This window comes from Henckelia pumila, chromosome 4 (assembly GCF_033568475.1).
Source record: "Henckelia pumila isolate YLH828 chromosome 4, ASM3356847v2, whole genome shotgun sequence".
NCBI classification, from domain to species: Eukaryota; Viridiplantae; Streptophyta; class Magnoliopsida; order Lamiales; family Gesneriaceae; genus Henckelia; species Henckelia pumila.
In genome coordinates this window covers 92,851,528-92,873,583 of record NC_133123.1, presented here as the reverse complement: position 1 = coordinate 92,873,583, position 22,056 = coordinate 92,851,528, and the positions used below count along the sequence as shown (strand labels likewise).

The following is a 22,056-nucleotide window of genomic DNA, read 5'->3' as shown; positions in this document are numbered from 1 at the left end:
CTTGATCCCCTTCAAGAAGAAGACCATATCGAATAGGAGGTCTAGAAGTCCTCTCGGATCTTCTAGGTACAGGCGTGTCCAGCAATGGTTCCTGAGGTGTAGGATCGTTATTTTGTATTTCGGGTTCTTCTCGAATTTCTTCGAGTTCCATCATCTCGCCTTTCTTATCCAATAAGAACTCCTTCTCCAAGAAGGTGGCATTCCTTGAAACAAACACCTTTGTTTCAGCAGGATAATAGAAATAATATCCGATTGAATTCTTCGGATACCCTACAAAATAACATAAGCTGGATCGACTATCCAACTTATCTCCCACTGTCCGCTTCACGTAAGCAGGACATCCCCAAATCCTCAAGTACGAATACTTAGGAGCTTTGCCATTCCATAACTCGTATGGTGTTTTGTCCACTGCATTAGTGTGGACGTTGTTCAACAACAATACCGCCGTTTCAAGCGCATAGCCCCAAAACGAAGGTGGAAGCTCAGTGAAGCTCATCATGGATCGAACCATGTCCAACAAAGTTCGATTACGACGCTCCGATACACCATTAAGTTGTGGTGTCATAGGAGGAGTCCACTGAGAGAGAATCTCATTCTCTTTTAGATAGTCCAAAAACTCGGTACTCAAGTATTCTCCACCTCGATCCGATCGAAGTGCTTTAATACTTTTACCTAGCTTGTTTTCTACTTCAGCCTTGAATTCTTTGAACTTTTCAAATGCTTCATACTTATATTTCATTAAATATAAATACCCATACCTTGAATAATCATCAGTAAAGGTAATGAAGTAGGTGTGGCCATGTTGAGTCCCAACTCTAAATGGACCACAAACATCTGTATGGATCAAATCCAATAGATTTTGACTACGCTCAGGTTTCCCCTTAAAAGGAGATTTAGTCATTTTTCCTTTTAGGCAGGATTCACAAGTAGGTAGAGAGTTAATATCAGACATATCAAACATGCCCTCTCCCACTAGCTTGTTCATCCTCCTTGAGGAAATATGACCTAGCCTAGCGTGCCAAAGGTTTGCCGGGTTTTGGCTATCGATTTTCCTTTTGTTTGTTGTTGCCGGTTTATCAACATAATTTATTGGAACGTCTTTTAGTTTTAAGTTGTATAGATCGTTTTCAAGTTGTCCATTTCCAATCAAACATTCATTCTTGTAAATATTGCAAATCCCATTCACAAAATTGCAAGAATAACCATCTCTATCAAGCATAGAAACAGAAATAATGTTTTTAATCAAATCCGGAACAAATAAAACATCTCTTAAAAGTAACATAAAACCGTTCTGCAAAATTAAATAAACATCTCCCACGGCTTTTGCTTCAACTCTGGAACCATTTCCGAGCCTCAGCTGGGTCTCACCCATCCTAAGCCTGCGACTTCTTGTCATCACCTGCAAATCATTGCAAATGTGAGATCCACATCCGGTATCCAATACCCAAGAAGTAGTATTAAGTGAAACATTTATTTCAATATAGAACATACCCTTTGCAGTTCGCAACTGCTCTAGATATTCCTTGCAGTTACGCTTCCAATGACGGGCTTCTTGCAGTAATGGCAAACATCCTTGGATTTTTCCATGTTTGAAGCCTTTGTCTTGTACTTCTTCTCGGGTTCGATTTTCTTGGGTGGGGCAGAACGTTTCTTACCCTTTGTACTTGGCCCCTTCTTAGCAGAAGAAGAGGAGCCCACCAAGAAAGCCGGTTTATCCTTCTTTAATGTGGATTCATATGTCACAAGCATATTGACCATCTCTTCAAGGGAGGCCTCTATCTTGTTCATATTGAAATTTACCACAAATCCGTCAAACGAAGAAGGAAGAGACAGAAGTAGTAAGTCCACGTTGAGTTCATGCTCCAACACCAAATCAAGGGTTACCAACTTCTGTATGAGCCAAATCACTCGTACCCCATGATCACGGACCGAAGTCCCTTCACGCATGCGACACGTCATTAGCTCGTTTATAGTAGCGAACCTTTCAGCCCTCGATTGAGCCCCAAAAAGTTCCTTGAGTTGAACGTGAATGTCAGCAGCATTCACGGTGTCCTCAAATCGCCTCTGGAGTTCATCAGACATCGAGGCTTGCATATAGCATTTGGTCTTGATATCATGGTCCCACCATGTATCAAGCTTGGCTAACTCCTCCGGACTTACGTCAGCTGGTGCTTCCTTCGGAGGAGATTTTTCTAACACGTAGAGCATCTTCTCCGAAGTCAAGACAATCTTCAACTTACGGAACCATTCCGTATAGTTTGCGCCAGTCAACTTATTTTGTTCGAGGATCGAGAAAAGTGGATTACACGAATTCATCTTATGAAATACTGAAAAGAAACAGACAAATATCAGTGATTGTTTAAGCAATTTACTAAGACATAAAATAGGCGAAATTTATTTTATGAATCTCACTCCCACTATTTTAACGATTTCACTACCCTCTAGTGAAAATGGGAAACTGTTTTCCTTAGTGAGAACATGGAGTCCAATTGACAAACTTATGGTCCCGAATAATATCAGCCAACCATAATTTTCAAAAGGTAGAGCCCAATTGCTTCCAAAGCAACCTCCATGTTTTTACCTCATGTCCAATAAGGGCCCAATAATATGACGCCGTTTATTGTGACATGTCAAGATGACCCATCAATATTAAGTTGTGATGGACGGTCGCCATGTGGATCCCCCAATAATATGAGCCGATCCCATGGGAGTTTCACCCAACTTACAACATGTGTCGATCCAATGTACAGCTTTCCGACGAACGGGCCCCCCCAATAATATGAGCCGGACCGTATCCGCGGGTAGCATCTCATACATTGATCGTTGATGGAAGGTAGGAACATTTAAACAAATTTAAATTTCCTTTATTTACCTTGATATCAATTTTAAATCATATTTAAAATGAGGGATTTTTAATTATAAAAATTTGTCTCATCATTTTTAAAAATTTTGTATGCTTGCCGGATTCACACAATTATGTTTAAAACATGCATACAACTATAATATCACATATTATATAGGATGATCGATTCCATTTCTAATCGACCCGTGGTTGCCAATCACGAGTCTTAGTCCAATCCTATGTAATATGCAGTATGCAATGCAATCCTATTACATTTGCTTCCAATTTACATTTCTTCTGTCTTTATTGTCTGCTGGGCCCACCTCCATCTTCAAATCTTGATCTCCCACTAAATCTAATGTATTTACAATAAATAACAATGACAAGTAGGGGATACATTTTTAAGGGGTGGGAACGAGCCATAAACCAAGCCCACTTTTATTACATATGACATTCATATTGGGCCATAAACCAGGCCCATTAATAAAAACCAACAACAATAAAACAAATATAAATTCCTAACATACACCTACAAAATTGGTCATGGCAATCGATCATCCTTATCCAATAACATTTAATTCAAAATTAATTTATTGGATAACATGCAATGGCAATTTAAATTTAAAAGGATAAAATCATATTTCATACATAAAATCTTATTTTACATATAAAATCATATTTTATCTTTTTATCAAATAAAATCATATTTTATCTATAAAATCCAATTTTATATATAAAATCATATTTTACTCAATATATCCATAAGATCATATCTTATCATCAATTGTACCAAAAATAATTAATTTCAAAATTCAATTAAAGGATAAAATATTAAAATTTTCCAAAAATTCAAATTTATCCAAAAATCAATTTTAAAATTTTCGAACTCGAACAATTCGATCCGACGCCTCGTGGACCAATCAAAACAATTTTCGATCGGACCAAAAATAGAATTTTAACATATTAAAATTTAATTTAAAAAATTAAAAATAACTTTTCCCGCGGGCCGCCCGGGACGTTCCCGGGCCGGGCAGCCCGGCTGCCCCTAGGGCAGCGACGATCGCTGCCCTGGGCAGCGATAACATCGCTGCCCATGGGCAGCGCCGAGCGCTGCCCTGCGTAGCGCCGTGCGCCGCACAGGGCAGCGCCATGCGCTGCCCCTGCCCCGGGCAGCGATCCAATCGCTGCCCGGGTTTTTGCCCCAAAAAAATTATTTTTTTTATTTTAAAATATTTATTTTGTTTCAAAAAAAACCGAGGCCTAAAAATTTTTGTACAATCGATTAATTTAATCGCTTGATCTGAGCAACCTGGCTCTGATACCACTGTTGGAGAACGCGGCGATCAGATCAACTATGATTGATACCCGGTGCAGCGGAAGTTTAAAATTTTTGTATGGAACGATTCCATAATGGGTATCAACCTTACGATTAAATTGTGTGTGTAAAAATTAAATAACAATTATAAAATTTTTACCTTTAATCTCGAATCGAGATTTTGGACGCCAACAGATTTCTCTGCTCTTGTTGTATATCCCTGGAACTGATGGACGAACTGTTGGAAAAAACGTGGCTCTCAGATCCATCGGTATTGATACCCGGTGCAGCGGAAGTTTAAAAATTTTATTATGGAACAATTCCATAGTGTGGGTATCAACCGTTTAACGATTAAATTATAAGTGTGTGTAAAATTAAATAACTATTATTAAATTTTACCTTCAATCTCGAAGCGAGATTATTGGACACCACACAGATTTCTCTGCGCTTCTTGTATCTCCCTGGAACTGATGAACAAGCTTTCCTTCAATCAGGTCCACGAATGGAGGTTTAATCCCTCTGATAGATTGCACTAGAAAATCTATCAGAAGTTTTCTACGAAGAGAATAAACGAATTTGATTCGCTATTCCAGACTGCAATTCAAAATCACAGACCGGAATTTCTCACGCAGAGAAGGGAGGGGGCGGCCGAATTTCTTTTGAGAGAGAGCTAGGGTTTTCGATTTTCTGTCTCTCAAATTATGACCAGTTGTCTGTAATTTCTGTACTGCAATAACTTATTTATAATGCAGGCCACTAACACCTTAGGGCCCATTAGTCATAAGTTGAGGCCCGACAAGCAAAGCCCGCATGTTCAGAAATTAATATAAAATTCATCGTGACTCCGATTAATAAACCGATTTAACCAATGTGCACAGAAACCATTTCTGCACATTTTAAAGTCAAGATAAATTTTCCTGAATCCGAATTCAGTGGTTTCCAAAAATGTACATCCCTATGTCATTTTAGGAAATCCTACTCCCTTACTCTTATTTAAGAAGTCCAACTTCTTTATTCATTAAATTTAACTCTTTAAATTTAACTATCTCAACGGGGATTAAAACTCCATTACACTGTGTGACCCTCAATGGTTCAGGGATACAGCTAGCCGTGGGCTCACAACTCCTTGTGACTCGGAACAACGATTTCCGACTTGCCCAACGAATCATGGTAAAGCGCCTAGCAACATCGCCCCATGATTCCCTAGGTATCACTGATAGTGCCTACAAGAACTAGTAGATTTTGGTTAGCGTACAGTACGGTCCCTTCATCCATATATCCCGATCGAATCAACAACCATTGGTATATCGAGAGTCGCTCAAGATTCGATAACTATGCAATATATCTTGAAGATCAAATTAGTGACATCGCATGTGCTACTAAGAAACCATTTCTTAAATCACATCAAGTACTCTGGCCAGAGATTCGTCACACTAATATCTCCTCAGATCGCATAGGATATCCACACTCGCAAGTATGTGGTGAATCCTTGACAACAATGCATCGACTCCTATATGTGTTGTAACTGTACCCAATCCCGACACCTGATGACCCCATAGAGTCGGTAAACGAGTCAAAGCACAGTACTAGCATATAGAGTCTCCATGATGTTTCAAGTAGTAAGGACTAATGGTGTACAACCAAAACCGCGGACTTTATCCACTCGATAAGTGATAACCACTTGGAAAGTCCGGATAGGGTAGTTCGATTATTCATCCTATGAATATCCATTTGCATGCTTCGAACATCTCCATGTTCCCTACCAATGAAACGTGGTACTCCGCATCGCAAATGCTAGTCTCAAACTCGAGCGATCCTTATCCTTATTATCGGACGGCTCAATCGACTAGGAACAGTTTAGAATATACAGTGACTATAAGATGTATTTCATGATAGACATCCCCATGTTCTACCACATCTTACATACACTATAGTATATTCAAGGTCTTTATCAAAACAACAATAGTATATCATAATATAACAATATAAAGAAAGATAAAGTCATTGCCATTAATAAAAGTGTAAATTACATTAAACAAAAGATCGTTTGTACAAAGAGTCATCAAAGCCCATAGCCACAAGTTGGCTCACTGGGCACCCACTCTTTCAATCTTCCACTTGCCCTATAGCCAACTAGTCATACTACGTAGAGCCATTGCTTCGCGATGTTTGTCAAACAATGGTCCTGGCAAGGGCTTAGTAAGCGGATCAGCGATATTGTCTGCAGAGGCCACTCGTTCGACAGTGATGTCTCCTCTTTCCACAATCTCCCGGACGATGTGGTATTTCCTCAGTACGTGTTTGGATCTTTGATGAGACCTTTGTTCCTTTGCTTGAGCAACGGCACCCGTGTTGTCACAGTACACCGGGACTGGACCAACAAATTCAGGAATGACGCCCAACTCTTGGACGATCTTCCTCATCCAAACGGCCTCTTTAGCAGCAGCTGATGCTGCAATGTATTCAGCCTCAGTGGTGGAATCCGCTGTGGTGTCCTGCTTGGAACTCTTCCAAGAGACAGCACCGCCATTGAGCATGAACACAAATCCAGAGGTTGACTTCGAGTCATCCACGTCACTTTGGAAGCTAGAGTCGGTATAGCCTTCCAATTTCAGATCTCGTCCTCCATATACCATGAACATATTCTTAGTCCTTCGTAAGTACTTAAGAATGTCCTTCACGGCTTTCCAATGCATTTGACCAGGATTAGCTTGATATCTGCTCGTGACACTCAGAGCAAATGCTACATCCGGTCTGGTAGATATCATCCCATACATGATACTACCTATAGCTGACGCATATGGTACATGTGTCATATTCTCTATCTCTTCATCAGTCTTGGGACACATAGACTTGGATAGAGAAACTCCATGACACATGGGTAGATGTCCTCTCTTGGACCCATCCATTGAAAACCGTTTCAATATGGTGTCGATGTAGGTTGATTGAGTGAGTCCTATCATTCTCTTAGATCTATCTCTATAGATTTGTATCCCCAGAATATAGGATGCCTCACCCAAATCCTTCATCGAGAATCTACCTGATAACCATATCTTTGTTGACTGTAACATCCCTACATCATTCCCAATGAGTAGGATGTCATCAACATAAAGTACTAAGAATGTCACAGCATCCTTAACTACTTTCTTGTACACGCATGGTTCCTCCGGGTTCTTGATGAAACCAAAATCTTTTATTGTTTCATCAAATTTCTCGTTCCAACTTCTTGATGCTTGTTTTAGACCATAAATTGATCTCTGAAGCTTGCATACCTTATGCTCGCTTCCCATGGATGTGAACCCCTCAGGCTGCTTCATATAGATTTCTTCCTTAATGTCTCCATTAAGAAAAGCAGTCTTCACATCCATTTGCCATATCTCATAGTCATACCATGCAGCTATGGCAATAAGGATTCTTATGGACTTGAACATTGCAACTGGTGAAAAGGTTTCATCATAGTCAACTCCTTGTCTTTGAGTGTAACCTTTCGCCACCAATCGCGCCTTGTAGGTCAATACCTTACCATTAGGCCCAAGCTTTCTCTTGTAGATCCATTTACACCCTATTGGAACAATTCCATCAGGAGGATCTACTAAAGACCAAACTTGGTTTGTATGCATTGAATCCAATTCAGACTGCATAGCTTCAAGCCATAAATTTGAATCCGCATCAGAAATTGCTTCCTTGAAGTTCCTTGGATCACATCCAATGTCGGGTTCATCTTGATCCCCTTCAAGAAGAAGACCATATCGAACAGGAGGTCTAGAAGTCCTCTCGGATCTTCTAGGTTCAGGCGTGTCCAGTAATGGTTCCTGAGGCGTAGGATCGTTATTTTGTATTTCGGGTTCTTCTCGAACTTCTTCGAGTTCCATCATCTCGCCTTTCTTATCCAATAAGAACTCCTTCTCCAAGAAGGTGGCATTCCTAGAAACAAACACCTTTGTTTCAGCAGGATAATAAAAATAATATCCGATTGAATTCTTCGGATACCCTACAAAATAACATAAGCTGGATCGACTATCCAACTTATCTCCCACTGTCTGCTTCACGTAAGCAGGACATCCCCAAATCCTTAAGTACGAATACTTAGGAGCTTTGCCATTCCATAACTCGTATGGTGTTTTGTCCACTGCTTTAGTGTGGACGTTGTTCAACAACAATACCGCCGTTTCAAGCGCATAGCCCCAAAACGAAGGTGGAAGCTCAGTGAAGCTCATCATGGATCGAACCATGTCCAACAAAGTTCGATTACGACGCTCCGATACACCATTAAGCTGTGGTGTCATAGGAGGAGTCCACTGAGAGAGAATCCCATTCTCTTTTAGATAGTCCAAAAATTCGGTACTTAAGTATTCTCCACCTCGATCCGATCGAAGTGCTTTAATACTTTTACCTAGCTTATTTTCTACTTCAGCCTTGAATTCTTTGAACTTTTCAAATGCTTCATACTTATATTTCATTAAATATAAATACCCATACCTTGAATAATCATCAGTAAAGGTAATGAAGTAGGTGTGGCCATGTTGAGTCCCAACTCTAAATGGACCACAAACATCTGTATGGATCAAATCCAACAGATTTTGACTACGCTCAGGTTTCCCCTTAAAAGGAGATTTAGTCATTTTCCCTTTTAGGCAGGATTCACAAGTAGGTAGAGAGTTAATATCAGACATATCAAACATGCCCTCTCCCACTAGATTGTTCATCCTCCTTGAGGAAATATGACCTAGTCTAGCGTGCCAAAGGTTTGCCGGGTTTTGACTATCGATTTTCCTTTTGTTTGTTGTCGCCGGTTTATCAACATAATTTATTGGAACGTCTTTTAGTTTTAAGTTGTATAGATCGTTTTCAAGTTGTCCATTTCCAATCAAACATTCATTCTTGTAAATATTGCAAATCCCATTCACAAAATTGCAAGAATAACCATCTCTATCTAGCATAGAAACAGAAATAATGTTTTTAATTAAATCCGGAACAAATAAAACATCTCTTAAAAATAACTTAAAACCGTTCTGCAAAATTAAACAAACATCTCCAATGGTTGTAGCTTCAACACTGGAACCATTCCCGAGCCTCAGCTGGGTCTCACCCATTCTAAGCCTACGACTTCTTGTCATCACCTGCAAATCATTGCAAATGTGAGATCCACATCCGGTATCCAATACCCAAGAAGTAGTATTAAGTGAAATGTTTATTTCAATATAGAACATACCCTTTGCAGTTCCCAACTGCTCTAGATATTCCTTGCAGTTGCGCTTCCAATGACCGGGCTTCTTGCAGTAATGGCAAACATCCTTGGATTTTCCATTGTTTGAAGCCTTTGTCTTGTGCTTCTTCTCGGGTTCGACTTTCTTGGGTGGGGCAGAACGTTTCTTACCCTTCGTACTTGGCCCCTTCTTAGCAGAAGATGAGGAGCCCACCAAGAAAGCTGGTTTATCCTTCTTTAGTGTGGATTCATATGTCACAAGCATATTGACCATCTCTTCAAGGGTGGCCTCTATCTTGTTCATAGTAAAATTTACCACAAATCCGTCAAACGAAGAAGGAAGAGACAGAAGCAGTAAATCCACGTTGAGTTCATGCTCCAACACCAAATCAAGAGTTGCTAACTTCTGTATGAGCCAAATCACTCGTACCCCATGATCACGGACCGAAGTCCCTTCACGCATGCGACACGTCATTAGCTCCTTAACAGTAGCAAACCTTTCAGCCCTCGATTGAGCCCCAAAAAGTTCTTTGAGTTGAGCGTGAATGTCAGCAGCATTCACGGTGTCCTCAAATCGCCTCTGGAGTTCATCAGACATCGAGGCTTGCATATAGCATTTGGTCTTGATGTCATGGTCCCACCATGCATCAAGTTTGGCCAATTCCTCCGGACTTACGTCAGCTGGTGCTTTCTTCGGAGGTGATTTCTCTAACACGTAGAGCATCTTCTCCGAAGTCAAGACAATCTTCAACTTCCGGAACCATTCCGTATAGTTTGCGCCAGTCAACTTGTTTTGTTCGAGGATCGAGAATAATGGATTACGCGAATTCATTGTATGAAATACTGAAAAGAAAAACAGACATATATCAATGATTGTTTAAGCAATTTACTAAGACATAAAATAGGCGAATTTAATTTTATGAATCTCACTCCCACTATTTTAACGATTTCACTACCCTCTAGTGAAAACGGGAAACTTTTTCCTTAGTGAGAACATGGAGTCCAATTGACAAACTTATGGTCTCGAATAATATCAGCCAACCATAATTCTCAAAAGGTAGAGCCCAATTGCTTCCAAAGCAACCCCCATGTATTTACCTCATGTCCAATAAGGGCCCAATAATATGACGCCGTTTAAAGTGACATGTCAAGATGACCCATCAATATTAAGTTGTGATGGAAGGTCGCCATGTGGATCCCCCAATAATATGAGCCGATCCCATGGGAGTTCCACCCAACTTACAACATTTGTCGATCCAATGTACAGCTTTCCGACGGACGGGCCCCCATAATATGAGCCGGACCGTATCCGCGGGTAGCATCACATACATTGACCGTTGATGGAAGGTAGGAACATTTAAACAAATTTAAATTTCCTTTATTTATCTTGATATCAATTTTAAATCATATTTAAAATGAGGGATTTTTAATTATGAAAATTTGTCTCATCATTTTTCAATTTATTGTATGCTTGCCGGATTCATACAATTATGTCTAAAACATGCATACAATCATAATATCATATATTATATATAGGATGATCGATTCCATTTCTAATTGACTCGTGGTTGCCAATCACGAGTCTTAGTCCAATCCTAGGTAATATGCAGTATGCAATGCAATCCTATTACATTAGCTTCCAATTTACATTTCTTCGTCTTTATTGTCTGCTGGGCCCACCATCTTCAAATCTTGATCTCCCACTAAATCTAATGTATTTACAATAAATAGCAATGACAAGTAGGGGATACATTTTAGGGGTGGGAACGGGCCATAAACCAAGCCCACTTTTATTACATATGACATTCATATTGGGCCATAAACCAGGCCCATTAATAAAACCAACAACAATAAAACAAATGTAAATTCCTAACATACACCTACAAAATTGGTCATGGCAATCGATCATCCTTATCCAATAACATTTAATTCAAAATTAATTTATTGGATATCATCCATATGGCAATTTAAATTTAAACAGGATAAAATCATATTTTATATATAAAATCATATTTTACATATAAAATCATATTTTACCTTTTATTAAATAAAATCATATTTTATCTACAGAATCTAATTTTATAGATAAAATCATATTTTACTTAATATATACATAAGATCAAATCTTATCATCAATTGTACCAAAAATAATTGATTTCAAAATTCAATTTAAGGATAAAATATTAAAATTTTCCAAAAATTCAAATTTATCCAAAAATCAATTTTAAAATTTTCGGACTCGAACAATTCGATCCGATGCCTCGTGAACCAATCAAAAACAATTTTTGGCCGGACCAAAAATAAAATTTTAACACATTAAAATTAATTTAAATAAAAAATAATAATTTTTCCCGCGGGCCGCCCGAGACACTCCCGGGCCGGCCCGCACTCGTGGGCGCGGGCCGGGGCAGCCCGGCTGCCCCTTTAGGGCAGCGACAATCGCTGCCCTGGCGGCGCCTGGCGCCGCCCCTGAGCGGCGCCGAGCGTCGCCCTGGGCAGCGCCGCCCGCTGCCAGCGCCGCCCCTGGGCGGCGGCGCCGTGCGCCGCCCGGGGCAGCGATCCAATCGCTGCCCGGGTTTTGCCCGAAAAAAAAATTTTTTTTATTTAAAATATTTATTTTGTTTTAAAAAACCAAGACTCAAAAATTTTTGTACAATCGATTAATTTAATCGTTTGATCTGAGCAACCTGGCTTTGATACCACTGTTGGAAAAAACGCGGCTCTCAGATCAATCGGTATTGATACCCGGTGCAGCGGAAGTTTAAAAATTTTATTATGGAACAATTCCATAGTGTGGGTATCAACCGTTTAACGATTAAATTATAAGTGTGTGTAAAATTAAATAACTATTATTAAATTTTACCTTCAATCTCGAAGCGAGATTATTGGACACCACACAGATTTCTCTGCGCTTCTTGTATCTCCCTGGAACTGATGAACAAGCTTTCCTTCAATCAGGTCCACGAATGGAGGTTTAATCCCTCTGATAGATTGCACTAGAAAATCTATCAGAAGTTTTCTACGAAGAGAATAAACGAATTTGATTCGCTATTCCAGACTGCAATTCAAAATCACAGACCGGAATTTCTCACGCAGAGAAGGGAGGGGGGCGGCCGAATTTCTTTTGAGAGAGAGCTAGGGTTTTCGATTTTCTATCTTTCAAATTATGACCAGTTGTCTGTAATTTCTGTACTGCAATAACTTATTTATAATGCAGGCCACTAACACCTTAGGGCCCATTAGTCATAAGTTGAGGCCCGACAAGCAAAGCCCGCATGTTCAGAAATTAATATAAAATTCATCGTGACTCCGATTGATAAACCGATTTTACCAATGTGCACAGAAACCATTTCTGCACATTTTAAAGTCAAGATAAATTTTCCTGAATCCGAATTCAGTGGTTTTCAAAAATGTACATCCCTATGTCATTTTAGGAAATCCTACTCCCTTACTCTTATTTAAGAAGTCCAACTTCTTTATTCATTAAATTTAACTCTTTAAATTTAACTATCTCAACGGGGATTAAAACTCCATTACACTGTGTGACCCTCAATGGTTCAGGGATACAGCTAGCCGTGGGCTCACAACTCCTTGTGACTCGGAACAACGATTTCCGACTTGCCCAACGAATCATGGTAAAGCGCCTAGCAACATCGCCCCATGATTCCCTAGGTATCACTGATAGTGCCTACAAGAACCAGTAGATTTTGGTTAGCGTACAGTACGGTCCCTTCATCCATATATCCGATCGAATCAACAACCATTGGTATATCGAGAGTCGCTCAAGATTCGATAACTATGCAATACATCTTGAAGATCAAATTAGTGACATCGCATGTGCTACTAAGAAACCATTTCTTAAATCACATCAAGTACTCTGGCCAGAGATTCGTCACACTAATATCTCCTCAGATCGCATAGGATATCCACACTCGCAAGTATGTGGTGAATCCTTGACAACAATGCATCGACTCCTATATGTGTTGTTACTGTACCCAATCCCGACACCTGATGACCCCCATAGAGTCGGTAAACGAGTCAAAGCACAGTACTAGCATATAGAGTCTCCATGATGTTTCAAGTAGTAAGGACTAATGGTGTACAACCAAAACCGCGGACTTTATCCACTCGATAAGTGATAACCACTTGGAAAGTCCGGATAGGGTAGTTCGATTATTCATCCTATGAATATCCATTTGCATGCTTCGAACATCTCCATGTTCCCTACCAATGAAACGTGGTACTCCGCATCGCAAATGCTAGTCTCAAACTCGAGCGATCCTTATCCTTATTATCGGACGACTCAATCGACTAGGAACAGTTTAGAATATACAGTGACTATAAGATGTATTTCATGATAGACATCCCCATGTTCTACCACATCTTACATACACTATAGTATATTCAAGGTCTTTATCAAAACAACAATAGTATATCATAATATAACAATATGAAGAAAGATAAAGTCATTGCCATTAATAAAAGTGTAAATTACATTAAACAAAAGATCATTTGTACAAAGAGTCATCAAAGCCCATAGCCACAAGTTGGCTCACTGGGCACCCACTCTTTCACGAACTGTTCTTCAATCAGGTCCACGAACGGATATTTAATACCTCTGATAGATTGCACTAGAAAATCTATCAGAAGTTTTCTACGAAGAGATTAACGAATTTGATCCGTTAAACCAGACTGTAATTCAAAATCACAGGCTGGATTTTTCTCAAGTAGAGGGAGAGAGGGGGGACGGCCACCTTTTAAAATTAACTAGGGTTTTCGAAAAATCCTTGTGACCTGTTGTATGTAATTTCTGTACTGCAATAACTTATTTATAATGTAGGCCACTAACAGCTTAGGGCCCATTAGTCATAAGTTCAAGCCCGACAAGAAAAGCCCGCATGTTCAAAAATTAATATAAAATTCATTGTGACTCCGATTGATAAACCGATTTCACCAATGTGCACAGAAACCATTTCTGCACCTTTTAAAGTCAAGATAAATTTTTCTGAATCCGAATTCAGTGATTTCCAAAAATGGCCATCCCTATGTCATTTTAGGAAATCTTACTCTTCTACTCTTAAATAAGAAGTCCAACTTATTCGTTCATTAAATTTAACTCTTTAAATTTAACTATCTCAACGGGGATTAAAAATCCATTACACTGTGTGACCCTCAATGGTTCAGGGATACAGCTAGCCATGGGCTCACAACTCCTTGTGACTCGGAACAACAATTTCCGACTTGCCCATCGAATCATGGTATGAGCGCCTAGCAACATCGCCCCATGATTCCCTAGGTATCACTGATAGTGCCTACAAGAACCAGTAGATTTTGGTTAGCGTATAGTACGGTCCCTTCATCCAAATATCCCGATCGAATCAACAACCATTGGTATATCGAGAGTCGCTCGAGATTCGATAACTATGCAATGCATCTTGAAAATCAAATAGTGACATCGCATGTGCTACTAAGAAACCATTTCTTAAATCACATCATGTACTCTGGCCAGAGATTCGTCACACTAATATCTCCTCAGATCGCATAGGATATCCACACTCGCAAGTATGTGGTGAATCCTTGACAACAAAGCATCGACTCCTATATGTGTTGTAACTGTACCCAATCCCGATACCTGATGACCCCAATAGAGTCGGTAAACGAGTCAAAGCACAGTACTAGCATATAGAGTCTCAATGATGTCTCAAGTAGTAAGGACTAATGGTGTACAACCAAAACCGCGGACTATATCCACTCGATAAGTGATAACCACTTGGAAAGTCCGGATAGGGTACTTCGATCATTCATCATATGAATATCCATTTGCATGCTTCGAACATCTCTATGTTCCTTACCAATGAAACGTGGTACTCCGCATCGCAAATGCTAGTCTCAAACTCGAGCGATCCTTATCCTTATTATCGGACGGCTCAATCGACTAGGAACAGTTTAGAATATACAGTGACTATAAGATGCGTTTCATGATAGACATCCCCATGTTCTACCACATCTTACATACACTATAGTATATTCAAGGTCTTTATCAAAACAACAATAGTATATCACAATATCACAATATGAAGAAAGACAAAGCCATTGCCATTAATAAAAGTGTAAATTATATTAAACAAAAGATTGTTTATACAAAGAGTCATCAAAGCCCTTAGCCACAAGTTGGCTCACCGGGCACCCACTCTTTCACCTACGACAAGGAATTATATGCCTTGGTTCATGTGCTTGAAACGTGGCATCATTATTTGAGGCCAAAAGAATTTGTGATTCATACGGATCATGAGTCTTTGAAGCATCTCAAAGGGCAACAAAAGCTAAACAAGAGACATGCCAAGTGGGTGGCGTTTGTAGAGACTTTTCCCTACATTATAAAGTACAAGCAAGGGAAGGAAAATGTGGTAGCGGATGCTCTATCACGAAGGTATGTGCTTCTATCTACTCTAGATTCTAAGTTTTTGGGATTTGAGTATGTGAAGGAGCTGTATGCTAGTGATCTTGATTTTGGTGAGATTTATGCGTCATGTTTTCATGGTCCAAAAGATAAATTCTTCATGCATGATGGATATTTGTTTAAGGAAGATAAGCTATGTGTGCGTAAATCGTCTTTTCGTGAATTACTTGTTAGAGAATCACATGGGGGTGGTTTAATGGGACATTTTGGTGTGGCTAAAACTTATGATACTTTGCATGAACATTTTTATTGGCCACATATGAAGCATGATGTTGAGAATATTTGTGAGAGATGTGTGACTTGTAGGAAAGATAATTCTAAGACACAACCACATGGATTGTATACTCCAATTCCCATTCCTAGTGAACCATGGGTAGACCTTTCTATGGATTTTGTTTTAGGATTACCAAGGTCTAAGAAGGAGAGGGATTCTGTGTTTGTGGTGGTTGATCGATTTTCTAAGATGGCTCATTTCATTGCATGTCATAAATCCGATGATGCATCTCATGTTGCGGACTTGTTCTTTAATGAAATTGTTAGATTGCATGGCATGCCTAGGAGTATTGTGTCTGATAGAGATACTCGTTTCTTGAGCTACTTTTGGAAAACATTGTGGTGCAAACTTGGTACTAAACTACTGTTTTCGACTACATGTCATCCTCAAACGGATGGTCAAACTGAGGTTGTTAATATGACGTTAGGAACTTTGTTGCGTGCTATAATTAAAAAGAATTTGAAGAGTTGGGAAGAATATTTGTCATTTGTTGAGTTTGCATATAATCGTAGTGTGAATTCTACTACAAATTTTTCACCGTTTGAAATTGTGTATGGTTTTAATCCTTTAACCCCGTTGGATTTAATGTCTTTGCCTATGAGTGAAAGGGTTAATAAGGATTGAAAGAAAAATGCTGAGTTTGTGCGAAATTTGCATGAGAAAGTGAAAGCGAAAATTGAGAAAAAGAACTTGCAGTACGCAAAGCAAGCAAACAAAGGTAAAAAGAAGGTCGTGTTTGAACCCGGTGATTGGGTTTGGTTGCACTTGAGGAAGGAGCGTTTTCCGGAGAAACAACATTCTAAATTGTTACCAAGAGGAGATGGAACATTTCAAGTCTTGGAAAGGATCAATGATAATGCATACAAATTAGATTTGCTGGGTGAGTATAATGTCAGTGCTACTTTCAATGTTTCTGATTTGTCTCCGTTTGATGTAGGTGATGATAAAGATTTGAGGACAAATCTTTTTCAAGAAGGGGAGGATGATTCGATCATGGATGGCTCGCATGCTGATCAACTGGCTAAGGATCCGTTGGAGATATCACGAGGACCAGTTACGAGAGGCCGAGCTCAAAAGTTCAAGGAAGCACTTCAATCCTTGATGTTGAAGTCACAAGAGGGCGTTGGATTTTTTGATATTCAGTTTGAGGGATGTTATAATCTTATTGAGGTCAAAGGAGGTCACCAAAGTGAAGAATTTGAAGATCAGATTCTTGGCTTTAGTGCGCCCACACCTCAACCCTCGCGCGCCCGCGCCGATGAATGATAATTTGATGGAGAATATGCGTGACTTTAGCGCGCCCGCACCTTCATCCTAAGCGCTCGCGCTGCCAATGCGTAGCTTTAGCGTGCCCGCGCCGTGCTCCTGCACGCCCGCGCTACGTACTTTTACATGAACCAAAGGAGTTTGTGCGTGTGTTCTGGAATCTTAGTATTTTGGTATTATTTTGCCTATTTTGAGTCTGTTATTCCTACTAGGAAACTTTTAGGAAATATTATTATATCTTTAGATATATTTTGCGATATCTTTTATTATTTTGTAGTTATATTATAAATACAAAAAAACATTCATTATAGAATAATAATTAAGATTTTCAGATTATTGATTACTCAATACATAAAATTCTTTCTAGAATTTTTCTTAAGGCTTCTAGCTTTAATTCAAATCAAACTTATCAAAGTGTCAAAACTTTGTGGCGTTTGTCAATCGATTTTCACTTGGGTTGTCAAAGACAGGTTCCTTTGAAGGTCTAACTGAATTATTGATTGTTTTCTATTGTGATTCTCTATTGCTAGTTACGGGTTCAATTAGAGGTGGAGATTCAAATCGGTTACTTGTTTCAAAAGTCGTGACAAAATATTTGATTTCTTTTGTATTCGAATTGAGGGTGCAATTCGTTATAATCGTGCTTGTCTTTCATTCATAAGAATTCATATCACCCTAGGCATCAAATGATAGTGCCTGCAAGAACCAATCAATTATGGTTAGCGTACAGTACGGTCCCTTCAACTCCCCGATCGATTCGACAACCATTGGTATATCGAGAGTTGTCAATGAATCGATAACTATGTGTCATGCCGTATTTGCATCGAAGGTGTAATTCAAGAAACCCCTTTCTTAATTACCACCTACTCTGATCAGAGATTTCATGCTACATATGCATGAGATCATATAGGATATCCATACCCGTAGGTAAGCGGTGAATCCCCGACTACAATGCATTGACTCCTATATGTTTCGTCACAACACCCAACATTGCAACATGATGACCCCAGATGAGTCGGTAAACAAGTCAAAATGAAGCACTAGCATATAGAGTCTCCATGTTGTCCCTGGTCATAAGGACTAATGGTGTACCATTATAAACTAGGACTTCTCCACTCGATAAGTGAAAACCACTTGGAAAGTCCTTTAGGGAGGGTTGTTCAGCGCACTCTACAAGGAGCACCTATTTGCATGCTTTGACATCACCATGTCCCCTACCAATGAAACATGGTACTCATATCGCAAATACTAGTCTCAAGCTCGAGAGGCCTTTATCATTCTTTGTGGCGGTTGAATCGACTAGGAACATTTTAGAATATACAGTAATCCAAATATGATTTTCATGATAGTCATCACATAACCATCTCATATTCTTTGTACTATTTTTATATTCAAGGGCTTTATCTATGCAGCTAGCATGGGTATACAGATAAAGGTGTGCCAAATTAAATAATGTCAAATATTATTAAAATAAAGATTGTCATACAAGAGTTCTCTCAAGAACCATCGACCAACACATTTGGCTCAACGGGAACCTACTCTAACAATCTCCCACTTGCACTAGAGCCAACTACCCATATTCTTCAAACCAATTGATTCGCGATGATTTTCGAACAATGGTCTTGGTAAAGGCTTAGTTAGTGGATCAGCAACATTATCTGCGGAGGCGACTCTGTCTAACGAGACCTATCCTCTTTCCACAATCTCCCGGATGATGTGGTATTTTCTCAGTACATGTTTGGATTTCTGATGAGACCTTGGTTCTTTTGCCTGAGCAACGGCACCGGTGTTGTCACAGTAAACTGGGACTGGATCAACTCCATTAGGAATAACACCCAAATATTGGACAAAATTCCAAATACAAACAGCTTCCTTTTCAGCATCGGATGCAGCAATATTTCAGCCTCAGTGGTTGAATCCGCAGTGATGTTTTGCTTGGAACTCTTCCAACAAACAGCAGCACCATTGAGCATGAATACAAAACCAGAAGTTGACTTCAAATCATCAACATCGTTTTGGAAGCCAGAGTCAGTATAGTCTTTCAATTTTAGTTCTCCACCCCCATAAACCAAGAACATATTCTTAGTCTTTCTCAAATACTTGAGAATTTCTTTCACAGCTTTCCAGTGTGGAAGACCAGGGTTCGATTGATATCTACTTGTAACACTTAGTTCAAAGGCCACGTCAGGACGTGTAGGTCATCGCATACATGATACTACCAACTGCAGATGCATATGGAATGCGTGTCATCACCTCTTTCTCTGCATGATTCTTGGGAGACATGGACTTGGATAGAGACACGCCATGACACATTGGTAGATGTCATCTCTTAGACTCTTCCATCGAGAACCTCTTCACGATGGTATCAATGTATGTAGACTGGGTGAGACCAAACAATCTTTTTGATCTATCTCGATAGATTTGTATTCCCAATACAAAAGAGGCTTCACCCAAGTCCTTCATCGAGAACATACTCGCCAGCCATATTTTAGTTGATTGCAACATTCCTACATCATTCCCAATGAGTAGAATGTCATCAACATAAAGTACCAGTTTAACGTCCCGTTTTTATCTTAAATGAGTTTATTTGAGTTAATCGGAGATTACTGAGTTCAAGAGCCGACTTGATTTTGATCAGGGTCTATTTTGCAAATTTTGGAAATTTCAGGGACTAAAACGCAAGTAATGGATTTTATATATTATCTACTCTAGTTGACTTATTCCAAGCACTCTATCTTCTTCCTCTTATCGATTTCCCTCCATTGAAATGCCTTTTGAGCTTTTCAAGCTTTCAGATTTCTCCACGAGCTCGATCCGGCCGTTGGAATTTAATTCTAAAGGCAGTTTAGCGATCACTGCAGCAAGAGCTCCGTTCTATCGTAAGTTTTTCTGCGATCAGATACATTCTATTTTTTGGATGTTTTTAGAATCGTTCGAGATTCGAGTATGTTGTTCTTGACAGAGTTCTGATCGTTTATTATCTGTAGGTTTTGAAATAGAGCGACGTTCGGATTTGTTATGATTTTTAGAAGCTTATTTTCAAAAATTTAATTTTGGGATTTGATGGGTTTGCCTTGTTGTTGTTGTCTTAGCATTGTTATGAGTTAGTATCGTTGTTGAACTGCTGTCTGCATTTCTGGTTTGTTCAGTTATAGTTGTTATGCCGCCGGTTTGAGTTTTGGGATTTCGAACTGTTTTTGAGTTGTTGAAACTTTGGCTTGTGAGTGATCGTTGTTGTTGATCATCTCTTTTCTGAGTTTGTCGAGCCATGTGTTAACAACATTTGATCGTCAAGAGATTGGACGAAAAACGGTAAAGAGATTTACCTTGAGCCGTGTTGTTGTTTAGGTTGTATTGTTTTTTATACAATCTTTTGTTGTAGCTTATCCATAGTTGGAACTACTGCATTGAAAGGTAAAATCAGTCATCATTAGCGGAATAGCATACTCGGGACAGTTGGTTCTCGAGTTTCCCTTAAAAATCACATATTGCATCAATACTTGTTCTAGCATGTGGAACTTGTATTTTGTCGATTGAATGAACTATTATTATGTGGCTTATGTTTTATGTTTTGTTATGCATTCATCTTGAGCCAACTTTGATTTCAGCGGGCAAAACAGCCCTTTTTGTTTAGACATTTTTTTTGGGAGCTATACTATGAGTGGCCTAGGTGTAGGTTCACCTAGTGTTAGCATACTCCTTATAGTTGCACCAAAGTCTAGGGGAGTGAGATGCGTGGCACCACCTCGATTGGGAGAGTCGGTGAGTCGTTACGTGATCTTATCCTCAGGATCCCAAAAGTACAGCAGCAATCCCTTGTTTATCAGAATTGATATCCCTATTTTAAAGACATGCATATCCTTATCTTGAATTGATTATGTTATCTTGTAAGCATAATGTTGAGATATTACATGTATTACTTGTTATGTTGCTTTTACTGGGAATACCATTCTCAACTGTTTATCCGGCTGTTGCTTTGTTTTGTAAGTTTACTTGGCAACAGGTGGGGCAGGACCAAGTCAGAAGAGGCATGGTTAGCTTCAGGATCAAGGGATAGAAGTGAGACTCGGTTTAGAAGTCGTGTCAGCATGTCTACCTAGTGATGTTGGAACATGTTTAGATATCGAACTTTGTTATTATGTTGTATTGTCTTTGCGAGCTTTTTGATTGAATGTGTTTGTAACGCCCCACTGTATCAAGACGGGTCTTTTCAGCGTGCTTATGTCCTCACTCACACGCACCCTGGAAAACTTCCCAGGGGGTCACCCATCCTATAATTGTCCCAAGTCAAGCACGCTTAACTTTGGAGTTCTTATGTGATAAGCTTCCGAAAAGAAGATGCACCTTCTTGATATGAGTAGCACATATGAAATCTTTTAAACTCTCCTCAACCATGTAGTCCCATACCTACACAGTCTCAGAATCCCTCTCATTCCGGCACGGGATCGGTTCATTCATGTCTTCCTCCACCTAGAAGCCTTTCAGAAGCCGCTCATTGTCCATGCAACCTTTTGGCACCGGCGATCACTCCCCGCCTCTTCAGCCCCGGGCTTCACATGCCCACCAGCTTCCGCTTGGTTCGTTCCCGAACCATACCGTACTAAGAGAGGTCGGCTCTGATACCATTTGTAACGCCCCACTGTATCAAGACGGGTCTTTTCAGCGTGCTTATGTCCTCACTCACACGCACCCT

At 39.6% G+C, this 22,056-nt stretch overlaps 1 protein-coding gene across 1 annotated transcript in view; it reads left to right on the top strand.

Moving 5' to 3' along the window:
* LOC140861414 (uncharacterized) overlaps nucleotides 1-22,056 on the top strand; it is an 82,927-nt gene that overhangs the window by 5,641 nt on the left and 55,230 nt on the right. Inside the window, exons 3-4 of the mRNA XM_073264433.1 lie at nucleotides 15,560-16,196; nucleotides 16,725-16,988. Coding sequence (XP_073120534.1) covers nucleotides 15,560-16,196; nucleotides 16,725-16,988 — 901 coding nt within the window. The remainder of the gene's footprint in view (nucleotides 1-15,559; nucleotides 16,197-16,724; nucleotides 16,989-22,056) is intronic.